The sequence below is a fragment of the Amia ocellicauda genome, chromosome 8 (genome assembly GCF_036373705.1).
Source record: "Amia ocellicauda isolate fAmiCal2 chromosome 8, fAmiCal2.hap1, whole genome shotgun sequence".
Classification (NCBI taxonomy): domain Eukaryota; kingdom Metazoa; phylum Chordata; class Actinopteri; order Amiiformes; family Amiidae; genus Amia; species Amia ocellicauda.
In genome coordinates this window covers 44,544,325-44,563,125 of record NC_089857.1, presented here as the reverse complement: position 1 = coordinate 44,563,125, position 18,801 = coordinate 44,544,325, and the positions used below count along the sequence as shown (strand labels likewise).

Here is an 18,801-nt window from a genome sequence, read left to right as displayed (position 1 = left end):
CATCCACTGCTGGTGCATCATCCATCCCTTTGCACCTGCTCTGGGCACTGTGGTACCTGTCCACTGCCTGCCTCCCCCGCAAAGGCTTGGGTATAAAACACACACCCCCCTTTTGTAGAATTCTCGACAATAGGCTACAATAGGTTGTCTTTGACTACAGTAAAAAGAAGCTGCGTATCGGGGAGCGTCAATAGATAAAGCAGGTGGGAGGGAGGTTCTGCCTGGGTGACACACAGAACGGCCTATAGAGGCAGCTTTGTCAGACAATTGCATTCACTGATTACCCATAGTAACGACAATGTCCCACTCCCTTCGGGTAGTATTCTCTTTTTCAGATAAGACCAGAAGAACATAAGAAAGTGTCCAATCGAGAGGAGGCCATTCGCCCCATCGTGCTCGTTTGGTGTCCATTAATAACTAAGTGATCAAGGATCCTATCCAGTCTGTTTTTAAATGTTCCCAAATTGTCTCTTTAGCCACATCGCCGGGGAGTTTGTTCAGATTGAGACGCCTCTCTGTGTGAAGAAGTGTCTCCTGTTTTCTGTCTTGAATGCCTTGAAGCCCAATTTCCATTTGTGTCCCCGGGTGCGTGTGTCCCTGCTGATCTGGAAAAGCTCCTCTGGTTTGATGTGGTCGATGCCTTTCATGATTTTGAAGACTTGGATCAAGTCCCCACGTGGTCTCCTCTGTTCCAGGGTGAAAAGGTTCAGGTCCTCAGTCTCTCAGTAGGACTTTCCCTTCAGACCTGGAATAAGTCTGGTTGCTCTCCTCTGAACTGCCTCTAGAGCAGCGATATCTTTCTTGAAGTGTGTAGCCCAGAACTGAACATTACTGCCCTTGTTCTCCTAATTCTACACTTTTGACAATATACCCTAGCATTGTGTTTTATTGATAACCGGGGTTGCATTCAGTACCTATCGTTTCTCTCTCTCTCCTCTGCCCCCGTAAGTTCTTCTCTCGGTCTCCTCGAGTACTTTTCCATGCTCGTGGGCTCTGAAAATACAAGGAGAGGATGGTGCTGCTTCACTAAATAACGCCCATCCCGTATTACTCCTTACGGGGTGTCACAATATATATATATTTATATTTATATCTATATATTCATTTTTGACCTGGATCTTTACTTTGTGTATGTAGAAAAGAAATGGGGCAGAAGTTTTCCTATTTTGTGTGCAATTTGAATCCAGGCGTACAGCCTCCCACCAGGGTGCAGAAACAGAAACCTTTTCTTTAAATGAGGATTGCCTGTGATTTAAGTAACGGCCGCCAAGGGACAAGACCAGGTTTCAGGTTTAAAAAGTGTATGAATGATTTATGTGCTTCTCTTTCAATAGAGCACCCGATGCGATGCAGATGAAATAAAATAAAACAGGGTCCCTAGCAGTTTACAGTCAAATTGATGGTATTCCCCTTGAATGAGCACTTATTAATCTTCCTTCATGTACCGTTTCAGTGCCGGGAGCCTCGTCTGATCTCCAGCACACTTATGCACAGAGACCTTGTATCAGATGAGGAGTAGAAGTGGGGCCGGAGGAGTTGCACATTGTGCTTTAATCCCCACTCGTGATTTTTGCTCTATGAAATAATCTGTACAATGTAGGCAAAACAGACCCTCGATCTAGAACAACTACAGTGGTAGCAGCCACCGTGGAGCCCACCCAAACATTTTAAATCACTTTGCAGGGACAATGCAAGGACAATCACACAATGCGGGGACACACGCACCCGAGGACACAAATGGAAATTGGGCTTCAAGGCATTCAAGACAGAAAACAGGAGACACTTCTTCACACAGAGAGGCATCACAATCTGAACAAACTCCCCAGCGATGTGGCTGAAGAGACAATTTGGGAACATTCAAAAACAGACTGGATAGGATCCTTGATCACTCAGTTATTAATGGACACCAAACGAGCACGATGGGGAGAATGGCCTCCTCTCGATTGGACAGTATCTTATGTTCTTCTGGTCTTATCTGAAAAAGAGAATACTACCCGAAGGGAGTGGGACATTGTCGTTACTATGGGTAATCAGTGAATGCAATTGTCTGACAAAGCTGTTCTAAATGCGCTTACTTTCCTGTTGTTTTTTTGTTGGTCTGTCTGTTTTTGTGTCATTGTGCTGTGCGTTGTTTCTGTCCTACAGGAGGCACCGCTTCCAGACAGAAGGGTTTTCTTGGCTGCATCCGCTCCTTACAATTGAACGGAGTAATGCTGGACCTGGAAGAGAGAGCCAAGATCACCCCTGGAGTGAAGTCGGGCTGCCCGGGACACTGCAGCAGCTACGGCAGCCTGTGCCGCAACGAGGGGACGTGCCAGGAGAAGTACAACGGCTTCTCATGCGACTGCAGCTCGTCAGCGTACACAGGGCCGTTCTGCAGGAGAGGTAACTGGACTCACTGATCTGTATATCGGCTGAAACATCCGGCTTAAATCAGCCAAACGCACAGGCCATAGCTGCATCAAACAAATATGTATTGGTGAATGTCTTATTCTTATATGTATATTTATGTAATCACATTATTTATCTTATTTTTCTAAAGCACAAACAAAACATTAGCTGCTTGTTCAATCCCACAAACAATAACACCCTACAAACAACAAAAAGTAGGGCAGACTGTTCCACTGCCACTGATCTGAGGGAACTAGGTCACAGACTTAGGATCTTAAAGCGCTGGTTTACTGATAATGATGAGTGGCAATCTTCCCTCTGATGAACAGTGAGGTGTAACTGATTATCTTCCTTTCAGAGGTCGCGGCTTACTTTAAAAGCAGCACGTCTGTGATGTACACTTTCAAGGAGCCGTACGAACTTCATAAGAACGCGAGTGCACAGTCATCGTCCATATACTCGGATCTGACGCTCCACGGTGAGAACATCGCGTTCAGCTTCCGTACCTCACAGACGCCGGCCCTGCTGTTCTACGTGAACTCGTATTACAAGGAGTATCTTGCAGTTCTGCTCAACAGAAACGGTGAGTTTCTTTCTCTTTTACAATGTAATTTAAAACTTTAATACATGCCAGAAATTAAGGTATGCCTGCACTTGACAGGTAGTCTATAAGAATGTCCTACTGAGAGACTGAGGAACTGAACCTTTTCACCCTGGAACAGAGGAGACTACGTGGGGACTTGATCCAAGTCTTAAAAATCATGAAAGACATTGACCACATCAAACCAGAGAAGCTTTTCCAGATCAGCAGGGACACACGCACCCGGGGACACAAATGGAAATTGGGCTTCAAGGCATTCAAGACAGAAAACAGGAGACACTTCTTCACACAGAGAGGCGTCACAATCTGAACAAACTCCCCAGCGATGTGGCTGAAGAGACAATTTGGGAACATTCAAAAACAGACTGGATAGGATCCTTGATCACTTAGTTATTAATGGACACCAAACGAGCAGGATGGGACGAATGGCCTCCTCTTGATTTGACACTTTCTCCTGTTCTTATGTATAGATTTCCAGAATTCATTATCCGAGGCCAAGTTTAAGTGAACACTTTGGTCCACTCCTACTACAAGCTCTGACACCAATAGTGAGAGACACGGGAAGTGTCTGTCCAACAGAAACAAGTCAAAGATATGATTTAATCTGGCCAGGCACTAAATCCCTGACAACAATACATGGATGTGGAGATATTATACAAAAGGCTACAGAATGTTAACCAAGGTATTGTAGTTGAGGAAATCAAATGGTTCCTTTGCTACCTAGGGGGGTGTTTGAAAGATCTCTGTGTGCAGGAAATGCGATTTGAATGGTGCAAACCTCTTAAGAATAACAAGGAATGGGTTTCGGTGGACAGTGAGGACTGAGGGGCAAGCTGCCAGTCGGAAGCTCGTACAGTATATCCACCCATGACTGTCCAATTAGGAGTCTTGTCCAGCAGCCTCAGAATACCCCGATGGCTGATCAAAGGACTTTGCATTTTCCATGACAGCTGCCAGGTCTGTCTTCATAGAAAATGTGAGCAGTTTTAATTGAATCCCAGTCCTAGGCAAGTTTCGAGGGGGAAAATGTATAAATATACTCAAATAGAGTGTGTATATATATATATTTATATATACCCTGTCGGTCAGATGTGACTGGCATATGAATGTGCAGGAGGCATTTAAAAGTTTATTAAAATGTTCACCTTTGAAGAAATAATCAAACTGTATAAGTTTCTTTTTGAAGGACAGAGAAAGTATTCCAGGCAAATCTGTCTCATTCCCGTAACACATTTCTCTCAACCCGATTAAGTCCTGAAACCATAATAAGATTTTCCTAAGTTGTTTAGCCTGAAGTGATGAAATAAAGTACAGTTGTGCTGTAATAGAGAAATTGAGAAATGTCATAACTGCAGCAGCTGCTCTGAAAGGAAATTAAACAAATGAACGAGCAAACTAATACGACAAAATAGAGCTGTGGAATACATAGTCAGGTCCATAAATATGTGGACAGTGACACATCTGTCATCATTCTGGCTCTGTACGCCACCACAATGGATTTGAAAGGAAACAATCAAGATGTGCTTTAAGTGTAGACTTTCATCTTTAATGTGAGGGAAGAAACCCAGCATCTGGGGTTGTCTATGGGTTCAGACTTCAGGCAGTCATTGACTGCAAAGGATTTGCAACCAAGTATTGAAACTCATAATTCATGATTATGTTAGTTTGTCCAAATACTTTTGAGCCCCTAAGATTGGGGGGAGCACAGAGCCAAAATGATGACAATTGTGTCACTGTCCACATATTTATGGGTCTAACTGTATCTGGTCTTTCTGGACACCTGCTGGTTTCTCAAAATGTCTGGAGGTTATTAGAAGCTGAATTCACCGTAATTGGTCATTACAATGTTGCAGAGATGCACCTTTATTTCTTTTTCACCCAGGCCATTTAAATATCAAGTACAGACTGCAAAATAACAAAGAGGCCGAGATGTTCAGAATCAACGCGCGAAACCTCGCCAACGGACAGCTGCACAAAGTGAGCATCAGGAGAGAGGCTCAGGAGCTCTCTGTCCAGGTAACACCATGGTTTTACTCGGCGGTTCGTTCCTTTGTTCCAAGGGGGGTTTTGCAATATAAAACGTGTTAAGCGTCTCTAAAACTCGACTTTGCAAAAGCGAATGTGAACGTCATCCTTCAGGGGAAAATCTGCAAAACTAATCAGGCAATTACAATGTGCTGTGCTTCCAGGTTTGAAATTAAGTTTCTGCGGCCGGAAAAATGGAAAATCATTTTTGTTTTTTAATTTCGCAGTGGGCCTCGTTCTTAATACGGAGAAAGACCTCCAGTTACTGATCCATCTGCGTCCCCCTTGTATTCTCGGTGCCGGTGCGGACTGTAATTCAAACATATAATTGCCACTTGCTAGCTGTGTGAATGTGTAGGCATGTGTGTTTCAGTACCTATACAAACTATAGAACAAAGTTCTTTTAATATAAGCGGGGGGGGGGAACTCATGTTTCAACTGTTCTCCATGAACTATAACATTGTTTTTAAACATAAGAAGGCTGATAACCGACAGGAATGAAGATATAGTTTTCTTAACTTTAACTTCAGATAAAATCATTCAGTATTTTTTCCATATTGATGGTAGCAGTCATTGTGAGTGATGCATTCTTGTCAGTTTGTGTCGTTTGTATTATTTGTGATAATATGAGCTCCACGTCATTCACTTCAACAATGACATGTACATAAAAGAAAACGAGCCATAAAACCTGTTTTCCTATTCACCTTCACATGTTCAGTCTAAAGTAATATGAAACATCTGTCTGGCACCTTTCTTCTTTCTTTGTGGGGATGTGAATGACACTGGCTCCAAGGTGCTGCAAGGAACAGTTTTAATTAAAACCTTTTCATTGGAAGAATAAATCTTGAATAATTTCATGTGTCAGGCGCTTCTCTCTCCAGAGAACATCTGCTGCGTTGTGTTGATGGCTTCACTGTCGTTTCAGATCGATCAGTTTCCCAGAGAAGAGTTCAGCCTGTCGTCTGACGCAGAGTTTAATGCCATCAGGTCTGTAGTCCTTGGGAAGGTTTTTGGTAAGTAAGAGTACATCACACAGAGCTTCAGAAACCTGCTGCTCGGGTCGGTAGCCTGCTTCTTCATTGCACAGGATTACTTACATCTTGCTGTCACGAATAATTATGTGTTGGCTGGTAAATGCATTTGAGGATTTGTGTGCAATGGAGCTTGTTTAGTGCGGTATATATGTATGCCGGTTTAATTAACATATTATCAATGATGTATTATAATACTCCAGTTAAAGTCATGATATGAATGTTTGTAGACAAACTGTAATTATCCCGGGATGTGTTTTCCCATCCATAATAATGAAATAAGTTAATTCAATGTGGTTCTATCCTTTATTATATGTCCTCTGAGAGGGAAGGCAGTGGTGAAAAAATATCCAACATATTGTTCTTATACATGTAATGAAGAGACTCAATGAACTAAAGACTTAAGAATGAGGGAGATTTAATAAAGTAAACATACATACAGTGGGGGAAAAAAGTATTTGATCCCCTGCTGATTTTGTACATTTGCCCACTGACAAAGAAATGATCAGTCTATAATTTTAATGGTAGGTGTATTTTAACAGTGAGACACAGAATAACAACCAAAAAATCCAGAAAAATGCATTTCAAAAAAGTGATAAAGATTGATTTGCATGTTAATGAGGGAAATAAGTATTTGACCCCTTCGACTTAGTACTTGGTGACAAAACCCTTGTTGGCAATCACAGAGGTCAGACGTTTCTTGTAGTTGGCCACCAGGTTTGCACACATCTCAGGAGGGATTTTGTCCCACTCCTCTTTGCAGATCCTCTCCAAGTCATTAAGGTTTCGAGGCTGACGTTTGCAACTCGAACCTTCAGCTCCCTCCACAGATTTTCTATGGGATTCAGGTCTGGAGACTGGCTAGGCCACTCCAGGACCTTAATGTGCTTCTTCTTGAGCAACTCCTTTGTTGCCTTGGCTGTGTGTTTTGGGTCATTGTCATGCTGGAATACCCATCCACGACCCATTTTCAATGCTCTTGCTGAGGGAAGGAGGTTCTCACCCAAGATTTGGCGGTACATGGCCCCGTCCATCGTCCCTTTGATGCGGTGGAGTTGTCCTGTCCCCTTAGCAGAAAAACACCCCCAAAGCATAATGTTTCCACCTCTATGTTTGACGATGGGGATGGTGTTCTTGGGGTCATTCCTCCTCCTCCAAACACGGCGAGTTGAGTTGATGTCAAAGAGCTCGATTTTGGTCTCATCTGACCACAACACTTTCACCCAGTTCTCCTCTGAATCATTCAGATGTTCATTGGCAAACTTCAGACGGGCCTGTACATGTGGTTTCTTGAGCAGGGGGACCTTGCGGGCGCTGCAGGATTTCAGTCCTTCACGGCGTAGTGTGTTACCAATTGTTTTCTTGGTGACTATGGTCCCAGCTGCCTTGAGATCATTAACAAGATCCTCCCGTGTAGTTCTGGGCTGATTCCTCACCGTTCTCATGATCATTGAAACTCCACGAGGTGAGATCTTGCATGGAGCCCCAGACCGAGGGAGACTGGCAGTTATTTTGTGTTTCTTCCATTTGCGAATAATCGCACCAACTGTTGTCACCTTCTCACCAAGCTGCTTGGCGATGGTCTTGTAGCCCATTCCAGCCTTGTGTAGGTCTACAATCTTGTCCCTGACATCCTTGGACAGCTCTTTGGTCTTGGCCATGATGGAGAGTTTGGAATCTGATTGATTGATTGCTTCTGAGATTAGATTGAGCTGAGATTAGGAGAGTCCCTTTAAGAGAGTGCTCCTAATCTCAGCTCGTTACCTGTATAAAAGACACCTGGGAGCCAGAAATTTTTCTGGATTTTTTTGTTGTTATTCTGTCTCTCACTGTTAAAATATACCTACCATTAAAATTATAGATTGATCATTTCTTTGTCAGTGGGCAAACATACAAAATCAGCAGGGGATCAAATACTTTTTTCCCTCACTGTATACATATACTACAAGGCAAAGGTACAAGACTTTACATCTGAAAATTGAGGAACCCATTCTGCATATTGTCAGAATTTCACAGCCATTTACTGTAGATATTTTGTGTAACCGACCCTCTTGAATGGTATACAAATACATCTATTCAGAAATTACATTGTGCTCAATGACTGGATCTTGAAGGCCATCATGAACAGAATGTTACACAGTTTAATTCAATGAATGCAAACATTACACCAAGAGAACAAAAAGGTCTCTGACAGTGGCTGAAATCTCCAAGGAGTCTTCTGTGTTATTCTGCATTTAAACGAGCGCATTGTGAAGAATTAAGTGAGATAGAAAGGACAGACTGATTCGGGACATACCCAAGACTGACTGACATGGCACAGATCATACTTTTCAGAAAATGGAAAACAAATAGCACATGATAAAAGACTTGACCTTATTTTAAAAACGTCAGATGTCAGACAGAAATAGCCGTTCTGGCATTCGGATGCAAGCAAACTCAGGGAATCAGGGAATAATTACATATAATGTCCTCGTCAAACGCAAAGCCTGCATAAAACATTGTCTGTGTATGTAAGAGGACTAAGTTTGGAGTTTACAGACGCTGACGTGCATACTGCCGCCGTGGAAACCCATTTCACCTACTGAAATCACTCCCAGACACAAATGGCTATGTGATAAATGATACTGAAAATATCACGGTGCAAGTGAAGCTAATGGGAATTGTTGAGCGCACCGGGCACCGTTCTTTCGGTTTGTCAGCATTTTCCAAAAGGAAAATCTGATAAATAGGATATTCTGGGAAGGAAAGCCAGTGGAGTGGCTGTTTGATGTAGGAGATATTTTCCATGAGGCAAGTCTGAGTAGCCATCTCTCATCTCATAAATGTCCCCTCAAGTGGGGTAGACTTTGAGGCTGGCATGAAGGACAGGACGGCATTCTTATGTTGGCATCTCAACATGGCGAGGCAGGAGTAGGGGTGTAAGAAACTATCGATCCACGTGACTGTCGCGATATTATGTTTGGCGAGACTGCATCGATTCTCATAAACGCTGTATCGATATTTTTTATGTTTTTTTTTCATAAAAGATTCATGGCAGTGGTTTCGTTTTGGGTTTATACCCCGACTGCTAGATACTAGCAGTCGTGTTATAGAGTCAGCATGTCTGATCATGGAATGTTCTTCCCCAATGCCAGGCGGCACTGAAAATTTCGGTCACTCCCCGTCTTTAAGGCCCTGGCCTCCGTGAACCACTGTGATTTGACTGCTAAACTGTCACTCAATTTAAAGTAGAGGGTTGTACCAAAACAGATGTAGCTGTTTCCAGAGAAACAGACCAATAGAAATGGAAAAAAATCACGTGTTCCCTTTACCTCATATTTTCAAAAGGTGTTTTTAGCCAAAGCCCAGAGGTATTTTTGCTATAAGAGTGAAAATAAGAGCCGTGCCCGTTCATTTTTGAGTCTTTTTGCCGAGTTCTCGGTCTGTTTACAGTGATTCCTGCAGAGCCGCTGTGAGCCGGGCTTCACAGCGCAGAGCCGAGCACACACTCACTGCGTGTGGTTTATATGGGATTTTTTTGTTTGTTTTAAACCCAGTTATAAACGTTTTACAATTAAAAATGTAATGATTTTGCATAAATATAAACTAACTAAATGCAAATCTGTGAAATATATTCATTGGCCAATTGTACACATGCAGAGCAAGACAGACACGCATATCTGTTCTTTGATCTACACAAATCACATGGCTTAACCCACCCCTACACAGTTTTGCTGCCGGGTCAAAATATTATTCACCCATTGGTAGAGAAGCGCAGAACTGCGGCACACGTACGTGCCCAGCTGCACAGGCTTTGACGGGCGTGACCTACAGACATGCCCCCCAGTGCCGCCTCTTCCCATTGACGCCAATGGTGCTGCCCGGAAGACAATCAAAGCACGTGTTTTGACAGAAAAGCCATCTTTAGGAATCCTGCAAGCACTTTATTTTTCATTGATATTAGGCAGATGTAATTCTTTTGATCAGATCACAAAATAAGTTATGACGTTTGTTACTACTGTAAACTGTTACACTGTGAACCTTTAAAGCAGGATCTCAAAATATATAGTCTGTTTATATTGTTTACATTTTTTATACATATATTTAATGTAGCTAAAGAATCTTGCAAGCACTTTTTCCGCTTTACTCAGATTGCACAAAAAGTTCCTACTGTAACCAAAGTGTGTGTGTTGCAGTGACATCATTCCCTGCAGACTTGGTAGAGTGTTCAACCACATCTTCTGGAATAGTGGGTTGGTGGGTGTGTTGGTCTGCTGGGGGCCGGGGGGCTGTGGACTCAAATTAGAGGGCGTGCTCCTCTAGTTTCACTAACGTTCCTCATCCTCATTGTGTTGTATCTCCTTCCTCTGTTCAGAAAGTGACGACCTTGACCCCGAGCTCTCCAGAGTGAACGCCCTGGGGTTCAGCGGCTGCCTCTCCGTGGTGCGGTTCAACAGCATAATGCCGCTGAAGGCCGCCCTGCTCTACCCCGGCTCCAGCCCGGTCGTCGTCAAAGGACACCTGGCCGAGTCGCAATGCGGGGCTCCATCCCCGTCCAGCCCCTTCGCGGTCGAGGCGACCCATTCCCTGTCAGGTACGCGCCTGCGGGTCCGGCCGCGTGGCAAACAGAGAGAGCGGGCGTCTCTCTCTCTCTCTGCTCGGAGCAACTGACTGTTGATGTAGATTAACACCTCAGTAGTGGCATCTCCAGCTTGCGAGTAAAGAGTCTGCATTTTCTGCTGGTATAGTTTAAAATAGTCTGCATGGTACATCCAATGCAGAGAACAGAAATCTCTTATTTTTTTGGTCTTTTGGGGCCATCTGGTTTGTTTGTTTGTACTGTTTCAAAGTTTTCTAAGCTTTAAATCTCTGTTTTTACTCCTCACTGTGTTGACGCTTAATGAATTATTCCACAAATATTGCCTGTGGAGTGTTAGCCATTACTTATTGTTCATTTATTTATGTTTTTTTCTTATTAAAGTGTCTACTTTTTATAATGCAAAGATCCCAATGCATAAGTAATTTAACAGTCTGCTATAATCTATTCAAAGTAAAGAAAAGTACAAGAAAGTCTTAGTCTGATCTAACAGCCCATGAAGCACGGCTTAAAATAACAAATACACAAAACAAAACAAGGCCATGTACGCACTGCTTTCTTCTGTACGCAGCAGATGGAGAAACCTTCTCAGGCAGCGATTTGTGGAATGTTTCATGGCCTGAAAACAGATCAAAGAGAATCTTCTTAATCTGTCCATTTATTCTCTTTCCCTGCTGTAGATCACTCTGGTCCACTAGACGAGAGCGCGCCCATAGTCAATGTGATCAGGAGTGACTCTGCCCTAATCGGAGGTAATAGGGACTTTAAGAGCCGCACTGTTAGGACAACACGTTATGGCCAGATATCGCAGATAAAGATGTGCTCTAACCAGTGACAGATTTACACCAGTCAAGGGCAGCCCAGTCCTGCAGGTTCTTCTCAATCTCCATCTGCTTACAACCTGGAAACGACTCTTAATCGGTCTAATTTACCAGATCAGTGGATCGATAAAGTAACCGAGAGCCCAGCTGGAGTGGAAACCAGAACATCCAGTCTTGCCCTCCAGGACCGGGGCTGGCTCCTTCTCCCGTCCTGTTTCCCAGCATCTGTTCAGTCTTTTATAACCCAACAGTTAGAAACGAATGGTACTGAATGCCTGTACAGTGTGATGCGTGCAACGGGAGTCAGTTTGTCTGGCTTGACTGAACCAAGAGTTAAAAAGAAATACTGTTTAGAAAAAGCTAACAGTGTTTAGGGGGGAAACCTGAATAATTGAAAGGCGTTTGTATATTGATGTACTGCCAACGCAAATGTAACTCGGTAAGTCATTCAAATACGTTCTGAATGTGACACGGGCCCCACATTTAATTTCGTGTTTTAAGTAAGTATTTGCTGATCAAGATTTTTCCCAGCTAATTTAAAAATATACTTTAAAGTGGCATTAAATTGACTTGAACTGTGTGCTGGCACTTAGATCAGACGTCTTGCATTTCCCCCGTAATTGAATGTGCCAGCCATGGCGGAGGATAAATGATGGACACGTCCTCAGAAGTTTCTCTTCTGTACTGCGGTGTGTGATTTTAATTAATTGCTTATTAACTTATGGAGGAGAAGAAATTAACAGAATGGTAAAAGGGAATTATAAAATTAGAGGCATTAATTGTTTGGTTTCAAATAGATGTGATTTTGAGATGCATGGGAGCCAAGAGGTCTAATCAGTTCTAATCACCATTCCGCATTAATTATGATTAATATGGTATATTATATATATAATATTTCAAATATAGATGCCACACCGTGTGAATTATTAATCTCACGGTCAAATACTTGAGTCTCATTTAGAACTGCTCTACAGAGTTTTCAACACGAGTAAAGCTAAAGTCATACCTTCACAAGAGTTGTAGAGAGATCTGTTTGATTTCTGACTTTCTGTTTCGATTTCCCCGCAACGCGCACCTGCTCTGTGCTGTATGGCTGCGTTCACCTAACAGGATGCCTCTTCCCCCTCAGGTGTCATAGCTGTTGTCATCTTTGTCATCCTCTGTGCGGTGGCAATAATGGCGAGGTTTCTGTACCAGCGGAAGGAAACGCTTCAGACCCCCGCCGCCAAGGGTCCGAAGCCCGAAGACAGTCCCGACTTCACGTTCAACAACGAGCCCAACTCGCACAACACACTGAGTGAAAACCAGAAGGAGTACTTCATATGATGGGCGTCACCCCTGAGGAAGGGTCACGAATCACTTGCCAAGGCTCTCTAGAGACATCGACATGTATTGTGCATTTTGGATACCATCCTAAGCAACCCTCCAAAAACTGTTTCTTTGAGATGTGAAATATTCAAACGTGCATCCGCTGTATTTCTTTTTGTTTTTTTTTGTACACTATTAGTTCTGCTTCATAAACTGCTAGTCATGAGGGGTGGTGGTGCTGTCATCCATGGACTGTAAATATCCTGTAAAATGTAAATGTTGAAGTAAAATGTCTTTATAACAGCCGGTAAATTTCTTAACATACTTCTCTCAAATTAGTTTTACGTTGGAGGGGGAAGTGATTCAGTGTATCTGCAGCACTACTGTTTGTCCAGACATAAAGAAACACGTCAGATGAAGGAAATGTTTTGTGTGTGACATATCGGGCATAATTGGATTATTATTATCTCCCTGCTATTTATGCTATTTATGAAGGGAATTAAATGTGCCACATAACTGGCCGCATTATTATGGTTTGATTATATGACCAAGTGTTTTCTTCAAATAAGGAGACATTTCCTCTCTCCAGTTTGCATATTTCAAGAAGAGAAGAGACGTCTGTTTATGTTATCACCCGAAATCACTGAGGACACATACAATTTAAACTGTACAACATCACTACAAATACAAGGATTCCACGATGCTTTTGTTTACCCGTGTTAGAGAGAAAGTTGAGGATAATCTTTCAGCTGTAAACCCACACACAGATGTGTCTGAAATATGATTTGAACAACTCTTGTGTTTGTTTGTTTTAGTGAGAGTTTGCTCTGTCATGTATCCCTGCCTCCCAATTTATTAATCACGAACGTGACGTCTCATTTTGCTCTGTGGGTTTATGGGAACCAGCTGTATTTGGTTTGGGCACGAGATCGGAGAATTAAAATGGACTTGCCCCTAAGCTTCACCGAGGGGACGACATTCTCCTCCACATGCACAGCTGGTGCGTCCAGAATCAGTGTCCCTTTCATCCAAACACAAAACACGTGGGTCTCCACAACGTGGGAGTCTTTCGGCGTCCAGGGTCCGGCAATTGAATCTGAAGCTACCCTGGGTGAGCACAGTCTCCGTAAGATCGTCAGTCTTCAGATTCAGTTAGCATCGGCCTCCAGATACATTTTCTGATCTCATGTTTGCGGAGAAAAACTTCCTTTTCCTCCGATGGGTCCCACTAGCCCTAAGCTTCCCTATGACGGATGATAGAGTTGAACTGAGGGTGTTCCTTCTCTCACAAGTGTTTCCCCCACTGGTGTTTGAGCTTTTCGGACCGTTTTCTGACTTTTCCCCAAGACGACGCGCTGGATTGACTGGCCGTTCCGAAAGTTTGTGTTTCCTTCCAGGGGTCTCTTAAAAACGCAAGACGACCACAAAGCAGTGCAGGACAATATTGACGGCTGTTGTGATCGACACAATTACAGGGTATGAGGACATTTGAACAATGCTTCTCTGGAACTGAAATACTTTTTGGCGTGTGTTCATAATGCAACGTGATGTTTTTGTTCATGAATGTATGTTCTGAATCATTTTTAATTAGTTACCCTTATTGAAGGATATAACAGGAGGTGACTAGAACCTAATCATGTATTATACTTTTAAACTATGAGCAAAACTAACTAAAACAGAAATCTAAGTAGAATTTCAGACTGGAAATGGACAGGGTTTTAAAAGAAAGTGTGGACGTGTGACATGGAAGTTCTCATAGATCTACATTTGCAGAAGTAAGAACATGTAAAAGATGGTGATGAGAATCACAAACATGCACCGTATCTCGACTGGTTTGTGTTACGCTCATCTTTAAGCTAATATTTTGAAGGAAACCAAAATGTCCAAAGAAGTGTTTAACTGTATGACAGATTAATAATACACGAATTAAAATTAAACATAACCTTTCCAAAACCTCACTGAACAGAAATGTGACTTGCTGTACAACTTCTGAAAATGTGACACTTCTTTTAATTATTCATATATCTGAATATGTTTCTGAACTACTGTATTCCTTAGTGTCACCTTTGGAGCATCGACACACAACCCGTGCTATGCCCACTCCTGTAACACACATTCAGAAAGAATTATTACATGTTTTAAGGCGAATGACAAATTGGATTTTAACAGTGCCTAATTAGGAAATAATGTGTTCCTGTCGGATAATATGCCTCTTGTAAATACAATGTATCTGGGTCTCCAAAGCTAAACAGTGCTATTAAATGTGTACATTGACTGTCCAGTTATTGTTGCCTTAAGGAATACAGCATGCGTTATTGCTTTTAAATCTGTTTATTTTCAGTTGGACATAACATGAGCAAACATGATTTCTGAAATAAAAAAAACTTTGAAAGTATGATTTATATTCTGTTTGGTGGTTGGTTGGTTGGTTTTGACTATTCTCTAATGTGATGTGTTTTGAATATTATGATGGATTGTAATTCCTGATTGACATTTCTGGGGTAATATAATTGTACAAAGGAATAATAATAATAATAATAATAATAATAATAATAATAATAATAATAATAATAAAATATGATAGTTATTGCATTCGTAAACAGTAGTTTGAGTTCAGTCCAGAGAATTAATGGGATACAAGTTTTTATCAGCCTTTAATGGATATCTGTGACTTGTTCCATCTGCTCATGTCAAGCCTTGGACGGGGGGACAGACCATTAGACACAATCAAATCTGTGGGCTGGGGTGGAGGAAGTGAATTCAGAAGCACAACAGGGTTTAGTTTGGGTTAAAGATAGATATTCAGCTTTTTCTTTGGCTGTTCGTTCTGCTCTGATTTTGCTGTTCTTTCATTTTCTGTGGAGGTGGATTTCTTACAAACGTCTAAATGATCCCAACTAAGAGAGGATGGGAATTTGAAGACATTAGAGCGTGTCGGTTTTGATTTCATTATACTTTTTTTTGTGTGTGAAAAACACCCCAAATGAAATGATGCCCCTGCCTAACATGCAGCCATTTCATATCCAGCTATTACAAAATCTGACAACTTTTGTGTCGTTTATCAGGCTAACCAGAGACAGACAAGGAGCATTTCTGTAAAATATTGACATTTTACATCACAGAGGTAAATTTCATTTTTTAAAATTTGCTTAATCTGAGTAGACTTAATCTGGAAGAGCGCAAAGACGCATTAAACACTGTTGTTCAGCATTCAGGATCCCTTTGAATTAGTTTAATGTCCCAGTTTTTAAATCTTAAAGACTGTGCTTTAAGATTTAAACTAATTCATGATTAAAAGATACATTCGTATGTAAATGTATATTGTAGTTATTTCAGTAATGTTTCTGTATTTGGGTGACTTCCACAAACAGTGAAGACATTTTTATTAACACAATTGCAACACATTTTATATTTTTATTAGAGCAATTTGCTGATATTTTACAAACTGCAGACATGACATCAGTTTCTAAGACTTTTAAGTTAATGTTACATAACATCTTTAAAGGGGTGTTTGATTATTCTGACATTTTCACTTTAAAATTACCATTTGGGAAAAAAGTGATTACTTTCTTATTGCTCTTGTGGATATTTGTCTAGTTTATTTGACCTTTCTGGAAAGTAAGTGATATTATAGTGCATTATATTTTTGTATATAATAGAGTTCTTCAAGGGGATGTATTTTTGCTATTTCCTCACATTTTTGAAAAGCACACAAATCTGTTAACATATACTCTACAGAAGTTCATACACAGATACATGAATTCCCCCCAGATTATTATTATTGTTCTTATTATTATTATTTTTGTTGTTGTGGTTGTTGTTAATAATAATGTATTATGTTTTATCATCATTCATGGTAGTAGTAATCAGTCTTCCTTTCTAAATCATAACCTTTTGATACATACGACTGCAAAATGAAAGTGTCAAAAGACCCCAGAATGCTGTTTGTGAACTTTCTTGCCCTGAATTCTGACCTTTATTGTCCCTTTGGATTGATGTCTGTTTAATCTGATTGTGCCTCCCTGGGAAGATAAGTGTGTAAGTGCGTATCCGGGTTTTGTCATTGGACTACACTGCAATGTACAGAGTCACGGGATCTCTCAAGATCTCAAGATCAAAAATGTAAAGTTTATATGAAAAAAAAAATGTATAACGTTCTCTGTCCATGTAAAGTCTATATTGTTTAGAAAAGTATTATATATATAAAGATTCCTTGTTTAGATTTTATTATTATAATTTGACTTGTACGGCTATTTTTTAATTGGAAGCTTCTCTTAAATGTAATAAAGTCAATTCTGAATCAGTTGGATTTTGTTTTATATATAAATATAGTTAAGATTATATGTCAGCTAATCTTAGTCAGCCGAGTTCTGGCTTCTTCTTTCATCTTGTCAGCTCTATAACGCACATGCTTGTGGGAACTGTTTGCAAACTTCGGGTTTATGTAAAAACTCTGGCCCTGAGTTAAAAATGGGGAATTAGACCTATAATTGAAAAGAGAGAAAGAAGTGGATTGGTTGAAAATCTTGAAATGTAGTTTTCAGCAGAAATTAACAACTAATGTATGTAATCGTAAATGTGTGTGAAGACAGTACTGATGCCTTGGAGACAGAGGGGGGGTTTCTATGCAGGGTTTTTAACTCATGAAGTTACAATGCGCATCTACGTTTGGCCCGAAAACTGGGGAGAGTCAGGTTTGTTGCACAAAAACACGGCCCAAATACTAGAGTAAATGATCTATAAATGACGAAAACACAGGAAAAACACATCCATTTCCAGATGTAAACCCACATTATACGTGTAAATTCTACTGATATATTCTTATATGCCTAAATGGCCGCATTATAACAGTGTAAGATAACGGGTCAGTTTATTGTGTGTTTCAAGGTGCAGTAAGTTGCTGATGGGCGTTTCATGGTTAGCAGTGTGTAGTTCAGGATAATGTCAATGCGGGAAGCTGTTTGTTCTTGTGTGTGTGTTTCCTGTATTATCATCACACTCTCTGTGTTGTTGTGGTCTGTTGTGCACTGCTCAACACTTATACTCACGGCTTGCAGCTCCATCAGTGCTGTGAAGACCCACTCGGGTCGAATCAGTAAAACAGTATTAAACACTGGACTCGAGGCACAGCGGCACTGTGTCATTTGAACACCTCGTCACATGACAGCCATGGATTCGGTGACGTCAGAGTCTCAGTATTGATCTCGCATGTAAACCTACCTTTCTGGGATTTTCCTGCAAAAACAGCACGAGAGCTGTCCATAGAGCTAACTGACATATGAATGCACTGCTTTGCCCCAAATTTGCATGACGTGTAAACAGCAGCTTGCCCCGAGTGCAATAAACTAAAACCATGTCAATCTAAGAGGCAGAGGAGCATTTAATCTGAGCCTCAAGCTCGTTGTCTCCAGGTTAAAACACACATGGAATTTCTGCCAATGATGACCCATTTGAGAAATTGCCCTATTGTGTCAAATGTGCATCTTAAGTCATTTAGGATCCTGATCATTTTGAATTCAGTCGTCTCGGAAACCATCAAACTGACTCAGTCTGAAGCTCCCTGACCTCAACATATATAATTTTTGGAGGTATGAGAGATTCAGATGCTGCCCGATTTTACATTTCAAGTGCATTAGAAGTGTTGACAATTTAATCTGCAGTTGTACTGCAATTTGATTTGGCTCCCTAAACCAGGCACAATATATCTGTGCATAACCTTTGGATGCTACTCTGTATGCAAAGCTTCATCTAATATTTTGAGTATAATCAAGTGCATCAGACTTGTGCTAAATGCATTTGTTGCAGTGACCTTGAGATGGGAGTGACAGATACGTCTTAGATAACCCTTGCAAATTGCAGCTTTCAAAGCCTGTTGAATGAGATCATTTTCATCTTGTATACAGTGACCAATCTTTAATTAGGACCATAACTCCCTCTGATGCTCCTCATTACATTGCAATCACTGAATCTGATCTGGTATATTGTCCTACTCGGCTATGAACATAGTTTGTGAGTCTACAATGTGGGGAAGCAATACAAAAGGCAAAC

General features: G+C 41.2%; 1 protein-coding gene across 1 annotated transcript in view; it reads left to right on the top strand.

The window, feature by feature from the left end:
* The window catches only part of cntnap3 (contactin associated protein family member 3), an 88,065-nt gene extending 71,009 nt beyond the window's left edge, over positions 1-17,056 (top strand). The window contains exons 18-24 of the mRNA XM_066711628.1: positions 2,146-2,385; positions 2,750-2,974; positions 4,875-5,008; positions 5,943-6,030; positions 10,403-10,621; positions 11,305-11,376; positions 12,575-17,056. Of these exons, the coding sequence (XP_066567725.1) occupies positions 2,146-2,385; positions 2,750-2,974; positions 4,875-5,008; positions 5,943-6,030; positions 10,403-10,621; positions 11,305-11,376; positions 12,575-12,771 (1,175 nt within the window). The 3' untranslated portion in view covers positions 12,772-17,056. The remainder of the gene's footprint in view (positions 1-2,145; positions 2,386-2,749; positions 2,975-4,874; positions 5,009-5,942; positions 6,031-10,402; positions 10,622-11,304; positions 11,377-12,574) is intronic.
* Positions 17,057-18,801: the final 1,745 nt, after the last annotated feature.